The 23,321-nt window shown below is 37.8% G+C and overlaps 1 protein-coding gene across 7 annotated transcripts in view; it reads right to left on the reverse strand.

The window, feature by feature from the left end:
• Positions 1 to 23,321, reverse strand: part of PCCA (propionyl-CoA carboxylase subunit alpha) — a 418,320-nt gene that overhangs the window by 385,430 nt on the left and 9,569 nt on the right. For 5 of the 7 annotated variants that reach the window (XM_040487139.1, XM_040487136.1, XM_040487137.1 and 2 more), the window contains exons 2-4: positions 17,614 to 17,691; positions 11,371 to 11,418; positions 11,196 to 11,264 (exon numbers count right to left, since the gene is read on the reverse strand). In XM_040487139.1, coding sequence (XP_040343073.1) covers positions 11,196 to 11,264; positions 11,371 to 11,418; positions 17,614 to 17,691 — 195 coding nt within the window. The remainder of the gene's footprint in view (positions 1 to 11,195; positions 11,265 to 11,370; positions 11,419 to 17,613; positions 17,692 to 23,321) is intronic. The other 2 variants (XM_040487140.1, XM_040487138.1) reach the window with 1 other exon arrangement.

Genomic DNA, 23,321 nt, shown 5'->3' on the forward strand with positions numbered 1-23,321 from the left:
ACTAGTATTTACACTATTCAATTTCCCTATACAAAAATAAGTCCTCCTATAAGTCCTACAGATTTCATATCAAGTGCTTTACCTTTTCCACTGTTTCTATGAAGCTATACATTTTCAGTTGTATTTTTTTACATTTATTTTTGAAAGAGAGAAAGCACGTATGTGTCCAGGCAAGAAGCAGAAAGAGAGGGAGACAGAGGAGAGATGAGAAAGCAGTCTGTCTCTCTGACAGCAGAGAGCCCGATGCAGGGCTTGAACTCACCAACTGTGAGACCATGCATGGCCTGAGGTGAAGTCTGACACTTACCTGACTGAGCCACCCAGGCATGCCAGTTGTATTTGCTACTTTGTTGATGATACATATAGGAAAACTATAGATTTATTTTTTAACAACCATAGAGATGGTTTTTTCTGTTTCTAAATAGTTATTCAGTTAACTACATAACTAGAAACTCAATACAATCTTACTATTTCTGCCTTTCCTGTCCACCATTTTACATTTGCCTAACACACTACCTAGCACTTTTAGAATGCTGTTAAATAACAGTAGTGAGAGTAAATTTATCAGCCTTTACCCTGAATTTCATGAGAATGCTTCCTATGAGGTATAACCTTATTATGGGAAGGCAGCATGTATTTAATCCTGTTTTACTAAGGATTTTACAAAGACAGTGAATTTCTTTTAAATGACATCTAGGCTTTTATCAGAATAATCATCTAGTTTTCCTCTACTAACTTATTAATATATTCTCTAATTTTGAACCATACTGAAATGTCATGAATACACTCCATGTGGCTGCAGCATATTATTTAAGTAAATTATTTTATTCCATTTTCCTATTACTTGGGATTTTTCTATCAACATATGACAGTCATTGTTTTATTTTTCGCTTACCATCTTTGCCCAGATTTTAAAAAAAGAAACCTTTAAAAAACAAACATTTTTTAAAAAGGAAATCTATTTTTACTTAAGTCTATAACAATTCATGTCAAAATTTCTTGTTTACTGAAAACTGCGAAGAATTCTTGTGAGAATCTCTACACCAAGCACCCTACTTCATTACTTCTATGACAGCCTAGAGTTCCTTAGTCAATGATCTTTTACCTTATTCAGGCTCTTTCATGCACAGAGTTACAGGCCTATAACTACTTGTCACCGATTTTGTCTTCTGAGCAAAACAAAATAAATACTTAACATTTTAAGAAGCTTTTTACAAACATGTTAAACCCCACTTTCAGTAATGGATAGAACAGAAGATCAACAAGGAAAGAGAAGACTTGAATAGCCCTATGAACCAACCAGTCCTAAAAGGCATCTAGAGAGAACCATAAACAGCAAAACAGACATTCTTAGGTTCACATGGAACTCAAGGACAGAGCATATGGTATGCCATAAAACAAACACCAACAAATTTTAAAAGACAGAAATAAAAAGCATGTTGTCTAACCAAAATGTAAGGAAACTAAAAACAGGTAACAAAAATAAACTTGGGAAGCTCACAAATAATGCATAACTAAACAACACACTCCTAAATGATAAGCAGGCCAAAAAAGAAATCACAAGGGAAGTCAGAAAAGAGTTTCAGGAATGAAAATGAAAGCATATGGGGTGCAGCTAAACAGAGAAAAATGTTATACAGCTCAACACTTAGACTAAAAAAAAAACTAAGTCAACAACCTAATCTTCTACCTTAAACTATTTTTAAAAAGAGAAAACTAGGGGCACCTGGGTGGCTTAGTTGGTTAAGCGTCCAACTCTTAATCTCTGCTCAGGTCTTAACTTCAAGCTCTGCATTGGGTTCCATGCTAGGCATGAAGCCTACTTATTTAAAAAAAAAAAAAAAAAAAAAAAAAAAAGCAAAATAAACCCAGAACAAGCAGGATAAAGGAAATGATAAAGACTAAATACAAATGACATAGAGATCAATGAAATCAAAGTTGGCTCTTTGAAAAGATCAATAAAGGTGAAAACTTTTAGCTAAAGTGACCAAGGAAAAAAAGACTCTTAAAAGCCTAAAATCAGGAATGAAAGAAATCACTACCAAACTTACAAAAATAAAAATGAGGAAATACTATAATCATATATCAATAAACTAGATAAGTCAGGTGAAATGGACAAATTCCTAGAAAGAAAAAATTATAGACACAGAAAAAGAAATCAAAAATCTGAATAAACCTTTAATAAGAGATTGAATAATCAAAAAACCACCCATAGACAGGTGCCTGGCTGGCTCACTTGATAGAGCATACAACTCTTGATCTCAGGGTTGTGAGTTCAAGCCCCACATTGGGTATAGAGATTACTTAAAAATAAAGTCTTTAGGGCACCTGGGTGGCTCAGTTGATTAAGTGTCCCCACTCTTTGATTTCAGTTCAAGTCATGATCTCACAGTTATGAGATCAAGCCCCATGTCAGGCTCCATGCTAGGCATGGAGCCTGCCTGGGATCTCTCTCTCTCAAAAATAATAATAATAATAATAATAATAATAATAATAATAATAAATTTAAAATTAAAAAAGCCACAGAGATGGCTTCACTGGTGAGTTCTACCAAACATTTAAGGAATAATTAATGCCAACTCTTCACAGACTCTTCCAAACCAGAGAAGATGAGGGAACAGTTCCTAACTCATAATGAGGCCAAGATCTGATACCAAAACAAAGCCATCACAAGAAAACTACAGACCAATAGCTCTTATAACCACAGATGAAAAATTCTCAACAAAGCACTAATAAAATGAATCCAGCAATATATACAAAAAACTATACACCTTGACCAAGTGTGTAATATCCAAAAATTAATGGAATATACCATATCAATAGAATAACAGACAAAAGCTATGACATCTCAGTCGACACAGAAAAAGCATTTGAAATAATCCAATATCCAATCACAAAAAAGCATTCAACAATCTAGAAATACCAGGGCACTTCCTCAACCTGATAATGGGAATTTATGAAAATCCCAGAGCCTAAATCAAACTTAATTGTGAAATACTAAGCGCTTTCTGCCAAAGATGAGGAACAAAACAAGATGCTTGCTCTCACTACTTCTATTCAATATCACTCTGAACGTTAAAGCCAAGAAAATTAATATGAAATAAAAAGCTCCCAGATTGAAACAAAAGAAGTCTATCTCTAGTCTATCTCTATTTGTACATGGTCTTCTAGAGAGAATCTTAAGGATCTTACATATATAGACACACACACACGTGTGTGTGTGTGCGCGTGTGTGCGTATATAAAAGAATAAACAAATTCAGCAAGGTTGCAGGACAAATGATCACATACAAAAGTTGATTATAGTTCTATAAACTTGCAATAAAAACTGAAACTTAAAACATTGCAATCCTAATATAAAAAATACTAAAATATTTACTACGAAATATAACAAAGTTAAGTGCAAAACTTACACTCTGAAAACTACAAAACACTGCTGAAATTAAAGTAGCCACAGTAACTAGAACAAGAGCAAATGGAATATCCACGTCCATGCATAGGAGGAATTGAGAATGTTGAGATAATACTACTTCCCAAATTAGTGTACCGATACAACACAATCCCTATCAAAAGTCCAGCAGGATTCAGTCTTCCACCAGGACAATTTTTCCTTCATAAACCATTCTCTAAACATCTTTCCAAAGACTAATAAAGACCTGGAGAACACATAAAAGACAATTCATGACTTGGTAAGAGGCCTAACTCCCACTTGCCTCTCCTGCCCAGACCATTTCCCACTGCTTGTGGACTCATCCCCTGGACGCAGCTGCAGAAATCCCATCAGCATATGTGAACTGCCATCCTGGGTAAAGTCCGATTTTGATACTGCTCTAGATCAGCCTTCACTTTTCAAAAAGAGCAGGGCAACTTCCTCAACAGACAGGATGTCAACCTCTTTTAAGACTATCCACTGGGACACCCCGGTGGCTCAGTCACTTAAGCGTCTGACTTTGGCTCGGATGATGATCTCATGGTTTGTGAGTTTTAGCCCCACATAGGGCTCTGTGCTAACAGCTCAGAGCCTGGAGCCTGCCTCTGATTCTGTGTCTCCTTCTCTCTCTGCCCCTCTCCTGCTCATGCACGCTCTCTCTCAAAAATAAATAAACATTAAAAAAAAAAAAAGACTATCCAAGAACAACCAACTAAATAATCTGCAAAGCCTCCCTACAAGCACCTCTACAAGCACCTCAAATCCTAGATTAAATTTAACAAACACCCTTTAAATGAACAACTTGGCTTACAAGAAATTACAGGCAATCCCCAGGGATCAAAAACAAAAAAGGAAGCTAAAAGCCAGACAGCATCTGCCAGAGCCAATATTCCAGCTAATCATGGAGAGTGGGAGGGGGATCTCAAGAATCGGGGTTGGTGAGCACATGGAAATTGGGGGAAACCGGTGTGCCTAGAGAGGGTACGCAAGCTTCCTGCCCTGTCCCCATACCTTCCCTTACTCAGGTCTTCCAACTGACTGTTTCTGAGCTATACTCATTTATAATAAACTGGTAATCTAGTAAAAAAAAAAAAAAAAAAAAAAAAAAAGGCGGGGGAGGAGAGAATCTAAAGAACTGAGTTAATTCTCAGAGAAAGGGGTTAAAAATTATAAGAAAAACTCCCTACATATGACCAGGCTGCTCAAAGATTACATCCTCAGTGAAAAGGAAGAAAAATGTCAACCTAATAAGTACATGGAAGACAAATACTTAAAATTATCTGCTGTAGTTCAAAGTAAGAAGTCTCCTCTGTAAATTAGAAACCATGGGTCTATTCAAGAGAGGGAGGGATATATGTCATTTCATTTTGTTTTTTCCATTATCCTCAAAATTCAGCAACCTTCATGCCAATAAGTTAACAGAAACATTAGTACCAGAAGAAGGGTACCCTAGAGAGTCTGGCAGAAACAAATATAGCATCCACCCAACAAGGCCGTATCTGCAACCCAAACCATGCTGGGATTCAACATTAAAGACACCAGATAGGAGGTCACAAGCCAAGATCCACACAAATGAAAAGCTCATCCATTGTGTAAGAAGTCAGAAGTAGACACTTAAGAACTTGGAATAATACAGCAGTATGATAGAAGCTTTAAAATAAGTAGTTAAAGGGGCACCTGGGTAGTTTAGTCAGTTAAGTGCCCAACTCTTGGTTTTGGCTCTGGTCATGATCTCACAGTTCCTGGGTTCAAGCCCCGCATCAGGCTCTGTGCTCACAGGGTGGAGTCTGCTTAGGATTCTCCCTCTCTCTCTCTCTCTCTCTCTCTCTCCCTGGTTTGCACATGCACATGCACTCTCTCAAAATAAATAAATTCTAAAAAAGTAAGTAGTTAAAAATGAGTAAGACATGAAAGGGGATTCAAATATATAAGGGGGGAAAAAAGGTAGATTCAAAATGGAGTAGACCTGACAGACTTCTCAACAGATAGCACAAGACAAATGCAACCAAAGTAATTATTGCATCAGATGCTTTTTATCAGTGGATGAAAAATAGTAGATGAGAGGTTGTTGGGGGACAAATATTCACATGGATTCAAAGATTCACCCCCAAAAATTAATTTCAAAAGAGGGGGAAAAAATGCACCATTACCTCAACCAAGTAATCAGTGTAACCAAAACCACCCAACGTTATGAACTTCTTGATACAACAGGATCACTTAAGTATTTTTTTAATTTTTTTTAACGTTTATTTACTTTCAAGACAAAACAGAGTGAGAGTGGGGGAAATGCAGAATCTAAAGCAGGCTGCAGACTGAGCTGTCAGCACAGAGCCCAACGCAGGGCTCAAACTCACAGCGAGATCGGGACCTGAGCCGAAGTAGGACATTTAACCAACTGAGCCACCCCCTTATGAAGGCGCCCCACTTATGAAGTTTTCTTATCAAAAAAAAAAATATATATTTACACTGAATCTATCTGTGAGGAAACAAACCCAGACTATCTATAAGCCAACTGGCCTGGATTCCTCAAAACGTCGGTATCATGAAAATCAAACAAAGAGGGAAGGGAAGAGGACTATTTTAGATTAAGAGACTCTTTAAAGAGCCATAATAACCGAATATAATTCATGAACCGCGACTGAACTGTGGGTCAAAAAAAAATACTAAAGACATTGGGAGCGGCACCTGGCTGGCTCTGTAAGTAGAGCATCTTCATTACAGGGTCATGAGTTCAAGACCCATAATGGGTGTAAAGCTTACATTAAAAAAAAAAAAAAGTAAAGACATTTGGAGACAAATGGGAAAATTTGAATACAGTCTGTGTATTATACTATAGAATTACTAATAATTTTCCTAGCTTTGGTAGGGTATATGTAAGAGAATAGCCTTTTCCTGGGAAATAAAAACTTAAGTATTTAGGGGTGAAATGCCATGACTGTAACTTACTTCCAATTTCCTTAGCAAAATAAAAAAAGAAGAAATATACACACAATATATATTTATACTCATACATATGGACATAGTTATAAGCAAATGTGTCCAAATGTTAACTGGTGAGTCCAAGCAAAAGGTATAAGCACTCACTGTACTTGCTCTTCCAATTTTATGTCTGAACACTTAAGAATATAAATGGCCACTAATATGAAAAGGTACTCATCATCAATATTCATCAGAGAATTTAAATTAAAAATACAATAAGATAACATGTGAACACCAACAGAATAGCCAAAATCAGAAGGACTGCTGAGATCAAGTCCAGGCAAGGACGCAGAGCAACATGAACGTTCGTACATTACTGGTGAGAGCAAAATGTGGCAGAGTCATACAGAACAACTATTTGGCAGCTTCTAACACTTATTTTTTAAGTTTATTTATTTTGAGAGGGAGTAAGGGGGAGAGAAGGAGAGGGACAGGGAGAAGGGGAGGGAGGGAGGGAAGGAGAGAGGGAGAGAGAATGAATGAATCCGAAGCAGGATGTATGCTGTCAGTGCAGAGCTCAACATGGGGCTCAATCTCACAAACCACAAGATCATGACCAGAGCCGAAATCGAGAACCAGACTTAACCAACTGAGCCACCCAGGCACCCGTGGCAGCTTCTTACAGTTAAATATGCATCTATTAATGCCAGGAGTCAACAAAATACCACCCACCCACAGGCCAAATCCAATCTAAGGACAGTTATTTTATAGCTTGCAAGTTAAAAATGGTTTTTACATTTCTAAAGAGTCGTATGTATGTATATATAAGTAAAAGTAGCAGAACATGTGATCTGCAAAGTCTAAAATATATTTATTTACTCCCCAGAGATTTACTATTCATACAGGAAAAAGTTGCTTTGCCTCTCATCTACCTGATGACCAAGTAATTCCACTCCTAGGTATTTAGACAAATCAAAGTATATGTTTACATAAAGATTTGTACTAGATTATTAAAGAAGTCTTGTTCACAATAGCTAAAAACTGGTGGGTGGATGTGTCTAATTTGGTAAGCAAGCTTATCCTAAAATTCACATGGAAGAACAAAAAGACAAGAATATTGAAGACAATTTTGAAGAACAGGATGGAGGAAAGGAGACCAATGGAAAAACTGCATAATCATCTTTAAAAAGCCAATTTTTTTCCATTACACATCATTTATAAGGTAGGTTGTTTTCTTTATAGGACTTATCACTTAATAGTTGTAGTAAACCGTTAGCCTTTTCTCCCTGCTTAAGTGTCAAAAATTAGTTGTGAAAAATATTAACTTGCCATTTAAAAACAATCAACTGTTGGGGCGCCTGGATGGCTCAGTCAGTTGAGCGTCCAACTTCGGCTCAGGTCATGATCTCACGGTTTGTGGGTTCAAGCCCCATGTCAGGCCCCGTGCTGACAGCTCAGAGCCTGAAGCCTGCTTCAGATTCTGTGTGTGCCTCTCTCTCTCTGCCCCTCCCCCACACACACTGTCTCTCTCTCAAAAATAAACATTAAAAAAAAAAATCAACTGTTGTATTTTCCTACTGCAATATTTACATTTCCATTTATGAAATTAACATAAAGCATATAAGATATTTTTTACTCCAAATTACATTTAAAATGCTCACCTCCTGGGGTGCCTGGGTGGCTCAGTCAGTTAAACGTCCGACTTCAGCTCAGGTCATGATCTCATGGATCATGAGCTCGAGTCCTGCGTCAGGCTCTGCCCTAATGGCCCAGAGCCTGGGCATACTTTGGATTCGGTGTCTCCCTCCCTCTCTCTCTGCTCTTTCCCACTCACACTCTGTCTCCTTCTCTTTCTCTTGCTCAAAAATAAACATTAAAAAAAAATTTAATGCTCACCTGTTGAAAATAAATATTGCAATGTTAACAATATATCTAAGTAGCAAGACTTGTTCATATTACCCATATTGTAAAGCTCATTGGATACAATGATCATCTTTTTGGTCACATGTTAAGGAAGCAAAAAACCGTTAGAGGAATTCACCCTTTTGGCTTTCTTGAGATGCAGAAAGGAAATAGATTTGGTTCTAGTGCTAAGGCCTAAACTAAACTTTGAACATTCTAACTATCATTATTATCCTAAATAGTATCTTTCTAGAAAAGGGCTTAAGGTAGGTCACACTAAGAGGAAGTTTTGACTGATCATGCATTGCCTCCACTGTGGGCCCTAGGAAATCTTATTCTAAATTATGTATTATAATCTCTGGTAGGCTCATTTCCACTTTCAGCAAAAAGTGACTAAAAGTCTTTAAAATGTAAAACTACCATCTCCGCTTTAGAAGGATATGAAGGACCATCTTAAAACTCTGACCAACTCTTCTGAAACCATTTTTTTCAAAGGCTGGAAAGTGACAGTGTACCTCTAGATCAAAATGTTATGGGTGAGTCTGGGTTGTGTGAATGGAGGCCTCAGTCTCTTGATTCCCCATGAGAAGATTTACGTGAGGATCCACACTCGAATAAAGACAGCCAGAAGGAAAGTAGCAAGTGCAAAGCAGTTTATTAAATCGGAAGTACACTCTCAAGGTGGGAGAGCTGGCTCCTACGTTGTTTTGGGATTGGATAGTATTGGTTCTCTCTGGGCTGGGAGGAGCTGAGACAGACAGTGTGGGATGGTCTCTAATGGAGGCTGCTTCCAGTCAGTTGGGAAACTCCCCCCCACAGGTTGGGAGGAGTTTCTGACCCTACAAGGTTTGTACCACACCATCACGGCAGCCTTTCTCCAAGGCAGGGGCTGTACCCGCAATGCAAATTGCTCCTGCAAAGCTTCTACCTAACAAGAACACAAAGCTAGAAAATTAAGAATGGGAAAAAGCAGTCGTGCTGTTGGGAACTATAATACCAACACTGAAATACAAACATATGAAAAAAATCAAAATGCAAATAATTTTGGACCATGCATGCCAACAGTCACCTTCATGAGAACACAGGATACAGAACTATATCTTGATATGAGAAAAGTAAGTTAAAGTTTACTATAAGACTTGATATAAAAACAGTGTCCATTTTCTCTCCCAATTTATGCATGAGTGAAAAACACCTCCTGACCTAATACACTGAAAATGAACACAAGACAAGAGAAAATTTTAAATCTATTACTAGCCTGATGGTAACACAAACTTTTTTCTAAAAGAGTTTGCTACTGATAAATGTCTTAGTTTACCAACCAAGAAACAGATTAAAGTAATAGTTTTCTCATTATTTCATAGATATCTTGTAAGGAATATAAACTACTATTGAAACTATCAGTTAAAACAAATTATTAGTAAAGAGGCCAGGAACCAATATTAAAAAAAAAAACTACATATGTAAAATAAATTTATTTACTTTCTTTTTTAAGTAGAAGAGGACTATTTTAAATGTATCTGTCAATACTCTGGTTTCTCTTCAGATTGCATAAATCTTTCGCCTTTTTAAATGTATCTGTCGGGGCGCCTGGGTGGCGCAGTCGGTTAAGCGTCCGACTTCAGCCAGGTCACGATCTCGCGGTCCGTGAGTTCGAGCCCCGCGTCAGGCTCTGGGCTGATGGCTCAGAGCCTGGAGCCTGTTTCCCATTCTGTGTCTCCCTCTCTCTCTGCCCCTCCCCCGTTCATGCTCTGTCTCTCTGTCCCAAAAATAAATAAACGTTGAAAAAAAAAATTTAAAAAAAATAAAAATAAAAATAAAAAATAAATGTGTCTGTCAAGTAAACTAGATAAGATACTTAACCTTTATTTTCAGGAAATTAGAATAGCTTGTAATGGCCTCTCTTTTTTTTGTTTTGTTTTTTTTTGTTTTGTTTTTTAAAGGAAGTCAGTCGCAATAAAGCAGAATGAACAACACATTTCTAGGTAAGAAATCACAAACAATGAAAATCCTCTGTATTATCTTTCTGTATAATAAAAACTGACATCACCGATAGGTCCCGTTATCAAAAGTAGTGTAAAAGAATGAAAAACAGTAACATAAAGTACCGCTACTTAAATTTCATCCCCTAAAGTTCTAATAATTTACATTCTTTTCTCAGGAGTTTTTTTTCTATTCCTTCATAGTTTATTACTGCTAAAAATGCCTGCTGTGGTAAAAATCCCCAATAAAATCATTCACGGCTTTATGTTATTCCTTTTGTTCATGTCCAATTAGTATTAGCGTATCTTTCATTCATCAACCTTTCAGCCGAACACAATACAGCATTTAGGAAAATTAAACAATTATAGCATTCCCTTAGTGATACTGGAATTCAGCTGTGGGAAAACGTGCTTTCCTAATGCAGCATGATACAAACATTACAATAATCTTTGAATCTTTCTCAAGCTTTGTCCAAATCTACTTGGTGACCAGCAATCTGTCAAGCAATTTTTAAACCCTAATGTAGGTTTTTAAAACCCTGGGGAAAAAAAAATTAAGACACATATTAAAGACATTATGATACTTCCATTTTGCTTAATACAAGAGTCAGTAATTAGGTGTTTTGTTTTTTAATTGTATATACCCTTTTCAGGCCAAGAATGAAGAAAACCTACATCTTTTACCTTTATTTATTTATTTACTTTAACATTTATTTATTTTTGAGAGAAAGAGAGAGGTAGAGAATGAGCAGGGGAGGGGGAGAGAGAGAGAGATACAGAATCTGAAGCAGACTCCAGGCTCTGAGCTGTCAGCACACAGCCCGACGGAGGGCTCGAACTCACGAACTGCAAGACCATCTGAAGTCAGACGCTCAACTGACTGAGTCACCCAGGCTTTTTTTTTTTTTCTTTTAAATATACCCCAAATAAGGTCTTCATTCAGATAAAGCAAAATATACTTACAGAACTAGCATCAACATCACTGTGGATGGCAACTGTCTTAATGCCCATCTTCTTGCAAGTTTTAATAACCTATTTTAAAATATATCAATGTTATCTATTAATAGAGATTCATATTTCAAGGGATTTAATAAAATTCACAAAGTAAAATGGAAAATAAGATTAAAATTCCACTCACCCTACATGCAATTTCTCCTCTATTAGCAATAAGAATTTTATCAAAAGTCTGAAGAGAGAAAAAACACACATAAGAAATTGTTACTCTCACTTTGGAACCAGAAAACAAGTTTTCTCACAACACTGGACAGGATTCTTAAAAAAAAAAAAAAAAAAAAATTACTTCCTAGAATAGTACTAAATATTACATGTATGTTCATCTATAACCCGATTGCTACTAAATTCATCTGGTAGGATGCGGCCCTATAATTAGTCTGTTAAAGCATCAACTGATTTGGTTTGGTGTACTTAAATGGACTAAGGGGATATTTATAAATTCTCTTGCCAAAAGGTAATCTTCAGATAACATTTCTGAATACTAAAAAACTTTAGACAGAATTGTTTGACCACTTACTTCATAACGTATATCCTAAATTCAGGGAATTTATGTTAAGTTTGAGTAACCACCATATTTGAAGCAGCTAAGGCCTCATAAGAGAGTAGCTCCATTCTGGGTAGGCCTAGATACTTCAATTCTAAGCCCAGCTTTGCCACTAACAATAACCTATTTGACTTGAGGCAAATCAATCTCTGTAGACTTCACTTTCACATATAAACTGATGGCATTTCTAGAGGAAACTATTTAATAAGGTTCTCTTCCTACTCTAAAATTGTACAGGCTAATCCTTTGAAAGAAACACACAAGTAATATGGAGATCTTTTAGTACACAATTATTTCTGGGTTAGTAAATTGTTGTAAGTTGAATGTAACTACAGAAAAAGTCTTAGTTATATTTCTAAAAGAAAGTTAAAGCTATATATGATCTTTAAAGTACTCATATAACTGAAAGCAATATTTTAACCTGACAGGGAGTCACAGAATCTCAGAGTTGGAAAAGGTTTTCAAAGTCTTGGTTTAAACTTTATGTCACACATCGTGCTCGCTTCGGCAGCACATATACTAAACTTTATGTCACACATCACTTATTCTAGCAAACTGAGACAAGCCTCTGCCTCAAAAATTGGTAAACTCTTAATATGATAATATCCTGAGTCATTCAGAGCCTTGAGCAGATGGGTCCTTAAAATACCCTCATGTCACGTCAAGCCTGAGACTACAAAATCATAGGCCATTCTATACCTAAGTGGTCATGGTAAATCCCTGTTAAACACTGACAATATACAAAGAAAAAAATGTTTTATACCTCTTTGAAATGCATTTTAAAATGTGCATTTTTATAAGTATTAAACAGATGACATCTGATAAAAGCAACACAAACACGAAGTTACACAATAAGCAACTGTTATAGGAAATATAACCAATCATAACATTATAGGGATTAAGAACTTCCTTCTAATTTTTATCTGCATGGCAGAATAATAGTTAAAAGCCAGTCTGGAACTACATTGCCCAACACCACCATGTGTTCTTATGTGGGCAAGCCATCCTTCTCAACCCTCATTTCCTGGTATGTAAAATGAGAGTAATAATAGCACCTGCCACAAGAGGCTGTAGAGTATGAATTAAAACCCTTAAAGTGTTTAGAATAGTGCCTAGCACATAATATATACTCAAGAGGTGTTAGCTATAGCTATTGTTATTCACCCCTTTGGGCCACACACCACACTGTTTGTGACAAATCTAGGAGTGTGAACCTATCTAACCGGGAAAAATCTACATTAAAACAACTATCTGCACCTGACACATCTTCTCTATTCAGGGCTTGTGATGGCTAATTTTACTTTTACATGCAACTTGACTGGGCCCCAGGGTGACCAGATGAAACATGATTTCTGGGTGTGTCTGTGAGAGTGTTTCTAGAGGACAGGAGCATGTGAATCAGGGGACTCAGCCCAGTACACTGCCCTCCCCAGTGTGGGTGAGCATCATCCCATTCGTTGAGGGCCTGAGAGAACAAAAAGTGGAAGTGAGGATTTGTCCTGCTTTCCTGATTCAAGAGGGACACAGCCTTGGCCTACCCTGGGGCTTACCGACATATGGGCTCCCAGGTTCTCAGGCCCTTGGACCTGGACTACAATTACATCACCAGCTTTCCTCTGTCTCCAGCTTGCAGATGGCAGATCGTGAGACTTGGCCTCCATAGCTGTGTGAGCCAGTGGATCTCCACATACATCTCCTACTGGTTCTCTTTCTCTGCAGAACCCTAATACAGGTCTGTTAATACCAATTAGTGCACAAGCTAAATAAAGCTGATCATATCAATTAACCTTCCATACAGAAGATATTCTTTTGAATAAATGTATGTATATGGTTCAGGGTTTAAAAGGTACAAAAGGTGATACACTGTAGAGACAACTAGGTCTCTGCTCCAAAGGCAATGCTATTACCAGTTTCCTGTACATATATTCTTTCAGGTAAGCTATGCACGTAAAAGAATACATACAAATAAATTTACACGGACTTTAAAACTTCCCCTCTGCATCAAAAATTACAGGGAAACATCAAGTGCATTTGATAACTTCTGTGTACAATATGGCAGTATGACAACAAAGTGTGGTAAGTGCCATAACACAGCTACATCCAAGAGGCTGTGGCCAGTGCAGAGAAGGAAGAGTGAACAGCAAGGGCAAAGGCAGTGACACTGAAAGCAGACAGTAGCACTGAAAAACAAGGGATTTTTAATATAGCTCAAGCACGGGGCGCCTGGGTGGCGCAGTCGGTTAAGCGTCCGACTTCAGCCAGGTCACGATCTTGCGGTCCGTGAGTTCGAGCCCCGCGTCAGGCTCTGGGCTGATGGCTCAGAGCCTGGAGCCTGTTTCCGATTCTCTGTCTCCCTCTCTCTCTGACCCTCCCCTGTTCATGCTCTGTCTCTCCCTGTCCCAAAAATAAATAAACGTTGAAAAAAAATTTAATATAGCTCAAGCACAAGATATGTACAGGGGAGCTGGAGCAAACAAAGCTAGGGTAAAAAAGGCCAGATGATAAAAGGACTTATGTGCCATTTAAGGAATTGGACTTTATCCTATAGGTGCAGAGCCACATATAAGGAGGCACTCTGAAGATATTCTAAGGGAAACGAACAAAAATCTTTAAATCAGGAACCTATATCCTGAAGACAGAGGGGCTTTCAACTACCATGAGAGAGAGAGACGGACTTTCGCAGCAGCGGTTCTCTAACTACTAATGAGGTCATCCAGGGTAAGAAACACAATGGAAATTCCTGAAGATTTTTTGTTTTAAGTTACCTCCTTTTATTCTATCCTCTATCCCTCCTTCCTTCTTTCTCCTACCCATACTTGGATCTTCATAGCCAGGGTCTAAAACCACCAAGGACACTTCACTCCATTCACAGCCCAAGAGAAGGGCTGAGCTGGCCCGTTCCCCTGGGTACTTGTTGAAGGAATGACCACAGAACTCCACACACTGACTAGTCACTTACCAACACTTCTGAGAAGTGGTACAGAACAGTGGGTAAATCTACCACCTCACTAGAGAAGCCCAGGCTTGAGTTTACACCCCAGTTATTTACTATCTGTGGATTTTGAGGCTGTTTCCAAATGTACAAAACCTAGCTGTTAAGACTAATATTAAGCAGCTAACATTTAGGGCACATGCTTTCTATATGCCAGGACAAATCCCTTCTGTCCACTATATCTCATTTAAGGCTCAGAATAGTCCTATGAGGTCAGCTGAGAACATCCCCAATTTACAAATGAGAAAATTAAGGCTTGATGAAGCCAAATCACTTGCCTAAATCACTTAAAACTCACAGGGACAAAGCCAGAGCTCACATGCAGGTATTCATATCAAAACATACCACAATGTGACATGATCGGAGTATAATGGTACAAGCTTTAAACACTGTATTAACAGTGACACCTAAGATCACATTTGTTACACCAGGCACAATATAGTACTACACTGGTACACACTAACTTAAGGCCTACTTTAGTAGCCTCCTGGTCTTTTTCTAAGCAGATTATTACTAAATCTTCCCTATTGTTATGAACGTATCAGAGACAAGTCGATGTGTTAAAATTCAAGTCAAAAAAAAAAAAATGGTACATTTAGTAATGATTAAATTTTACCTGGTTTAATTTCAACCTAATGGAAATTGCTGATAAAATATGAAGGAGTCAATGACAAGTTCAGATGAGAATCAATTTATTTAGCAAATATGTATTACCAAAAAATCAGATCTATCTGCACTTAGGACAGGAACAATAAAAAACAAAAAAGTGCAGTATTTAATGATAGCTATGACAACAGCAAGAATTCCTAGAAGTAGAAAGGCCCAATTAAAGGCAGCCCTGGAGTGAAGGGCAAGCCTACAATTTGGTCTTAACACACAAAACCTATATACTACCGTTAGGTGTCAACAAGCATCATGGACATTATGACATGACTGACACACTATATAGTTTCACCACAATTACCTAAAAGCAAAGGTACAGCAAAGAAGACAAAGATAGCAGGCAGCAGATCTGATTTCAGACATTTAAAACAAAATATGTACTTTAGTGGACTCCAAGGTGGGGGGAAGAGCTCTATAAATTCCCTAAACCAGGTTATACGCATTTGTTTATTTTTAGTAATTATCAATGGCCACCAATGTGGGGGGGGAGTCAGCTATTACTGTAAGCTCATTAGGAGGTTATGGCAAAAAGAAGCCTCAAACCAAACTCTACCAACACATACATTTATGAACAGGCATAAAAAAGATCTTAAAATCTACCAAATAATGCTCAATGATGTCTCAACTTCCTTCATTGTATAATGCTCCAACAGTCTGAATGAAAGGTTCACCTGAGGTAAATACATCAATATTCTGATTTGGCCAGCTACACTGTCAGACTCTATCAAGAACCTCCAGACAAACAAAGAGCTGCACATAGGATCACTTCATTTAGGGATCAAGCTTAGTTTCTATCCTTAAAGATAAAGAATGAAAGGCCAACTAGATTGTTTTATTCTAATTCAGGGGCTAAGAATTTCTATTAAATAGCAGCCAGAACACATATCTTGCATACCACTAATTTCATCAATGAGAGCCCACTTCTAACACCTATTATGCTAATGAGGAAGGCTACCAAAGTTAACAGGGAGAAAGATAGCTGAACACTTGGTAGTATTCTATGTCTCCCCCACTCTTGAATATGGCCTCTTGAACAAATACTAGCTAACCACTCCCTAGAGTGTGTTCCCAGTTAGGACAGCTCACTACCTCTAGATTGGAACTCAACACATGTGCAGAAATATACATACATGCACCCCAACTTCTATACTAACCATGGATTATTTCATAAAAGAGAGTTTATCATAGCTAATTCATCTGGACCAGTGCAGTCCAATCAAGTAACCACTGGCACTAAGCTCTTCAAATGTGGCTAATCAAACTGAGATGCCAGAAGTGTAAATTATACACTTGGATTTAGAAGATCTGGTACCAAAAAAAAAAAAAAGTAAGTATCTCATTGATACTTTTTATATTATGTACTGAAATAACACTTTAGATATAGAATTAAAACATACTATTAAAGTTAACTTCTTCAGTTTTTTTTTTAATGTGGCTATTGGGAAATTTTAAATGACATATACCCTGCAAATTGTGTCCACATTGTTATTAAACTGCAATGATACAGACCCTTTCTCCAAGCCTCCAAATTCTTTTGAGTAGTTTTGTATACTTCAAGAGATGATTTAGAAGATACCTCAACTATTTCGTTCTCAAATAATCATTCATCAGTTTTACCTTCCTGACTCTCGACTTGAATCACTTCTTCTTAACTAAAACTCTCCTGCCCTGTTTGAGGTCTTCATTGTCATTGTCATTAGAAAAAATGACATTTTCTAATCACCACTTATAGGCCCTTTCTTTCTATTACGAGCCTCAACTATTATCCTATATCAGGATTTTAACTGGAATTCCCTTGCCCCAAAATTTACAATACACAAAGGTGCCTTCAAAATTAATCCTACAAATATTAAGTAAATGGAAAAATAAATCAGTTCAATCAAAATCTCTCAAATAACCCAGAATTTAAGAAAGAATGCTATGTTAGTTATTCTGCTGAATAAAGGAAACACACTACAAGTTTACTCAATTTCTGGTAAAGGTACAAACACAAAATTTAAGACTCAGGTTGTGGCCCACAATGAAAAAAGATTGAGCAGCTATAAAACCTATGATGTTAGAGTAGTAATTATACAGCGCTAATATTTAATCTGTCCACTGAACACAGCATGGAAACAAGAAAGCAAAACCATTATAACTTTGCTAGTCAGTATTTTTTAAATACTTACTTTTTCATTAGAATCATATCCTGCTGAACAGAGACTACGGGACACCATTAAGTGCTGTCTTGAGTAGTGTGGGACATGCTACCAAAAAAAAAAAAAAAAGGTGAAATAAATTACAGATCCTTGAATGGGCTTTAAAAATATTTTTTCAGAGTAATTCTTCCAGTATGCATCTACCTAAAATACTTTATCAATACATGTAGTTCTAAGCCACATGCCCTAACTATGGAAGGTTGGAAGGTAAATCATAACTACCAGACAGATCCCTTTGGCACACAAGAGAAACCAAAGGCATCAGAATGATCTCCAGAAAAGTAAAATAAGAGCCAATGGGTCAACTTTTTTTTTTTTTTATTTACATCCAAGTTTGTTAGCATATAGTGCAACGATTTCAGGAGTAGATTCCTTAATGCCCCTTACCCATTTAGCCCATCCCCCCTCCCACAACCCCTCCAGCAACCCTCTGTTCTCTACATTTAAGAGTCTCTTCTGTTTTGTCCCCCTCCCTGTTTGTATATTATTTCTGCTTCCCTTCCCTTATGTTCATCTGTGTTGTACCTTAAAGTCCTCATGAGTGAAGTCATACGATATTTGTCTTTCTCTGACAGATGGGTCAATCTTGATTATAGAGATCTGATGTTACCAGGGAGGAGAGGAATTAAATAGGTGATGGGGACTAAGGAGTACACTTGTGTTAAGCATCAGTGATGCACAGAAGTGTTCAATCACTATATTTTATACCTGAAACTAATATAATACTGGATGTTAACTGGAATTAAAAACTTAAAAGGATCAATGGGTCAAATAAAATTTAAAGAAAGGTCTGATTATGCACACTGACATGCCAGGATCATAAGGTCACATACCACACAGAACTTTATAAAACATAAAACAAGAGTCTTGGCCTTCAAGGGGCTCCAATTTTCACAAGGACCAGAAAGTAATCAAATAGAATTTTTTATTTGCTGAGGTCTTGAACGGGATTTCTTAGTCTACTTTTTCTGGTACAGGGAAAACATACAGGTACAGTGAAAAGGTAATACTAATAATCAAGTTGACTTCTAATTCATTATTATAAATGTGGAAAAAAATGTTCTCTTAAGGCCTTAAAGCATTAAGAATCATCACTAATAAAATGTATAGTTGAGGTTTAAGAAAACAATTTACCCAGTAGTCATTGATAAAGCTATTAAAAAAAAAAAAAAGTGGGGCTAGTGAAAAGCAAATGGTACTACCCCTCAGAACTTTCTAAGAAGACAACGCTAATAAGAGGCAAATGTTTTTATACCAACATTCTTAAATAAGCTCAAAGATCTAATTTTTTTAAAGCACCAAGCCTTAAATTACAAGATGTAATCTTAATATAAAAGTGAAGGTAATAGATAAGAAAGACACTTTAAAAATGAAGTTCACACTATCAAGTAAAAGACTCGTGAATCAGGGTGCCCAGGTGGCTCAGTCCATTGAGCATCCAACTCTTGATTTTGAGTCAGGTCATGATCCCAGCGTCATAGGATTGAGCCCCACAATGGGCTGAGCTGAGCACGGAGCTTGCTTAGGATTCTCCCTCTCTCCCCTTGCCCCTCTCCCCAACTTGTGCACACACTCACTCGTGCTCTCTCACTCTCAAATTTAAAAAAAGTAAAAGACTAGTAAAGACACTGGTTGGAAACTGGGAAAACACACTTCATACTGTGTGCTTTTTATTTTTTTACATTTACTTATTTTTGAGAGAGAGAGAGAGAGAGAGAGAGAATATGAGTGGAAGGGGGCAGAGAGAGAGGGAGACAGAATCCGTAGCAGGCTCCAGGCTCCAAGCTGTCAGCACAGAGCCCGACGTGGGGCTGGAACTCACAAGCTGTGAGATCATGACCTGAGCCCAAGTCGGACGCTTAACCGGCTGAGCCACTCAAGCGCCCCGAGTTTTGGTCTTAAAAAGGCACACACTGGGGCACCTGAGCGTCTGACTTCAGCTCAGGTCATGATCTCACAGTTTGTGAGTTCGAGCCCCACATCGGGCTCTGTGCTGACAGCTCGGAGCCTGGAGCCTGCTTCGGATTCTCTGTCTCCCTCTCTCTCTGCCCCTCCCCCACTCACACTCTGTCTCTCTCTCCTTCAAAAATAAACAAACATTTAAAAAAAATTTTTTTAAAAGACCAAAACTCACTCTTAAATACCTTCAGACATCCCTGTAAGTTCAAGAGTATTAGGCCCAATTTTAATGAGAGAACAGAGTCTTGAGAATTTTAATTTGTCCAAAGTCATTAGGCTAGGTTGCAATGGTTGCAAAATTTAAGCACAGATCTACTCAAAGCATTTTGGAGTTTATTTTGAGATAATAAAAAGTAATGGCACCTCCCACGTGAACACCAATGTCTATGCAAAGATACAATTAAAAGAGGGAAAAAACAACAACAATTTACCAGGAGGGTCTCACCACTCTATGCATTCAAATAAAAATTCAGGCTTCCACTGCCTTCAGCAGAACAACTATATTTAGCAATTTTAGCCCTACATCAGACTTAATAAGATAAAGGTAATACTACTTCTCCAGAAAATCAGGTCTTGTGTTTATAGCCCCAGCCCATGCAGAAAACTAAGAAAACAAATTCCAAGAAGAAAAACAAAAGCTCCCTGGAAATTTCTCATTCTGCTGCAAACCAGCACTAGGGTATTTACACAAAATAAATAACATGCAAGCTTCCTATCCATTTTATAAAATGTAACAACAAAATAGTTGACATTTTTACAAATTCTCCCTAATATTGTAAGGCACATAGTGGTCTGCTGCATTAACAGGTCAACATGATCTTTTTATAAAAGACAAAATCATATGTGTGTCTTTAATCACTAACAAATAAAGGCTGTAACTGATTCCTGATGACAAATGTGCATCTTGCAGACAAAAAAACACAACCTGGGATGGACATTTTAGGTATTCTAATTACCTATGAAGAGTGAGAACAACAGCGATGTTTATGTCTGGGGAGGGGAATACTTTAAAAAGCACCCTACCACCCAGCAAAGAACTATGGGAAAGAAAATCAAGAAACCTGAATTCTAACCCTAACTCTAGGACTTGAGCAAACCACTCTAACCCATCTGCTAAGAAATGAAAGTCTGGATGACTTTTCTTTAAGGTCCCTTACAAACCTAAACCACAGTTATCAAAAAAACAAGAGCTTACATAGTAGAGGGGTATCTAATGTGTACAAGCTTCTCATGATCATGGGAGGATATGCACTCGATCCAAAGTCAACATGTAAGCCAGTGAGGCCACGCAAGGCAGTGACCCAGATCTCAGTGCTGAACTACTACTACACTCAGAGTAACTAACAAACATGCAGACCTACTTGGTGTAAATCGAGCTGATTTCATAAATTTTAATCAGTATGAATTAATGCACTAAGTTTCCAGGCTACTCTGGGAATAAAACCCTCCAGACTCTACCTAATTAGATGAGCCCATGAGGAATAAGCTAAACTTGCCCCAAAAGTAAGAGTTTCTATCCCCAAACCACTCAGAAATCTCAAGTCGCCAGGCTCTGACCACTGTTTGGGGGCACTGATTCAATTATGCTATATTTACTTCCAGTGAAACTATCAGTAACCTAAAACTAAAATAGAAAACATCTATGCCAGGGGCACCTGGGTGCCCACTGGGTGGCTCAGTAGGTTAAATGACTGACTTTGGCCCAGGTCATGATCTCATGGTTCATAGTTCCAGCCCAGCATTAGGCACTCTGCAGTCAGCACAAAACTCACTTCAGATCCTCTATCCCCTCTCTCTGCACCCCTCTCCACTTGCACAAGCACACACACTCCGTCTCTCTCTCAAAAATGAACAAACCTTAAAAAAAAAAAAAAAAAGCCTACGCCACACACTTCTTAAAACTAAATTCACTCTATTACAAGTTACATCTGGCCAAAATGTAGAAGCTGTAGCACTATACTTAATTGATCAAACTGGTGTTTTGGAATCTTTTTATTACTATTTAAAATACTTGATTCTGAAGACCTCAGACTATTTTACCACCAGTATTAAAAAAAAAAAAAAAGCACATAGCTTTTACACATTTGAATTTGTGATAATGTGTCCCAAAATTTCAAAAAAACATGGATTCCCCCGGTTAGCCAAGTAACTAGAAGTACAACTGGTCCAAGCAAAACTAGAAGAGCAGAACTATAAAGAAGAAACCAGGGTCTGAACTGGTTTATAGTTGGCCTTTCTCTGTTCCTGTTCACTCCTGGGAGACCTTTATGGAAGATCAAAGTTATAAAAAATACAGGTCAAAAATCAGATAATTTTTGTAGAGATACAACATGAAATTTCTTTTATCATTTTGTTTCCTAGTAATCTCCACACCCAACGTGGGCTAGAACTCATGACCCCAAGGTTAGGAGTCACATGCTCCACCAACTGAGCCAGCCAGGAGCCCCCAAAATTTATTATTTTTTTGAGAGAGAAAAAGAGAACAAGAGCGTGAGAGGGAGGGTCAGAGGACAAGAGAGAGCCCTAAGCAGTCTCCAAGCCCAGTGCAGAGCCCAACACCCAGCTCTATCTCACAACCATGAGATCATGACCTGAACCAAAATCAAGAGTCAGACGCTTAACCAACTGTGCCATCTGGGCACCCCTAAAATTTCTTTTTTTAAATACAGAGAATAGTTAGGAGAAATCCGCTTAATTTGCACCTCTACACAGAATTTTAATTCATTACTTTTATTAAGCATATAACAAACTGGCTACAAGCTCCATCCAAAGTTTTTTAAGGTACTTCCTAAAAACAGAAGTTCAAGGGAAACACCTGAATCAACTCCAATTATAAAGACTATTTAGCCTATCACAGCCAAGAGGAGAAAGGTCAGTGTATACAAAATGACTTCCCAACAACCTCTTACCATTGGTTCTCTTCTACGAGATAAAGATTTCCACATGTGGAAAAGAAATATCTGCTAACAGTGTGGCACATGGCAAGTAGCAGAACCTTCAGGGTCACAAGACCTGGGTCAGCACTTAGGCCCACCGCTTCGTAGTCATGCACCACCAAGCAAATCATCTCTCTGGACTTTTGTTTCTTTTAGTAAAATGTAAAGATACCCTACAGTTGTTGAAAGGATCACACGAACCTTTACAAACTGTAAAGCACCAACAAAATGTAAGAGATTATTACACAATAACTAAATCCAATTATACAGCTGTTCCCTTCTTAAAATTGTACCAGACCCTTCCTTTGGAGTTACCATTAGGGTAGTAATAATCAGGAGCTCTGGTCCAGACTCAGATTTGCATGTTCTAGAAAGTACATAATAATTGTTAACCAAAAGAAAAAAAAAAAGGGGGGGTGCAGGGGGGGACGACAAAGGCTATAGCTTTTCAACAAACTGCATACAAGCTTTCCAGCCATTGCAAACAGGGAAACAAATATGTGTTTCTAACACAGCACCTACTTTCACATTCTGGACATGACCTCATGTGGCAGCCGAAACTGGTAAATCCACTAGCAGTTATCTCAAAAAAAAAAAAAAAAGAAAGAAAGAAACATAAACACTAGTTTAAAACCAAACGCTAGGGGCGCCGGGGTGGCGCAGTCGGTTAAGCGTCCGACTTCAGCCAGGTCACCATCTCGAGGTCCATGAGTTCCAGCCCCGCGTCAGGCTCTGGGCTGATGGCTCAGAGCCTGGAGCCTGTTTCCGATTCTCTGTCTCCCT

Source organism: Herpailurus yagouaroundi, unplaced genomic scaffold (assembly GCF_014898765.1).
Source record: "Herpailurus yagouaroundi ecotype Mexico unplaced genomic scaffold, PumYag 164, whole genome shotgun sequence".
In the NCBI taxonomy this organism is placed as follows: Eukaryota; Metazoa; Chordata; class Mammalia; order Carnivora; family Felidae; genus Herpailurus; species Herpailurus yagouaroundi.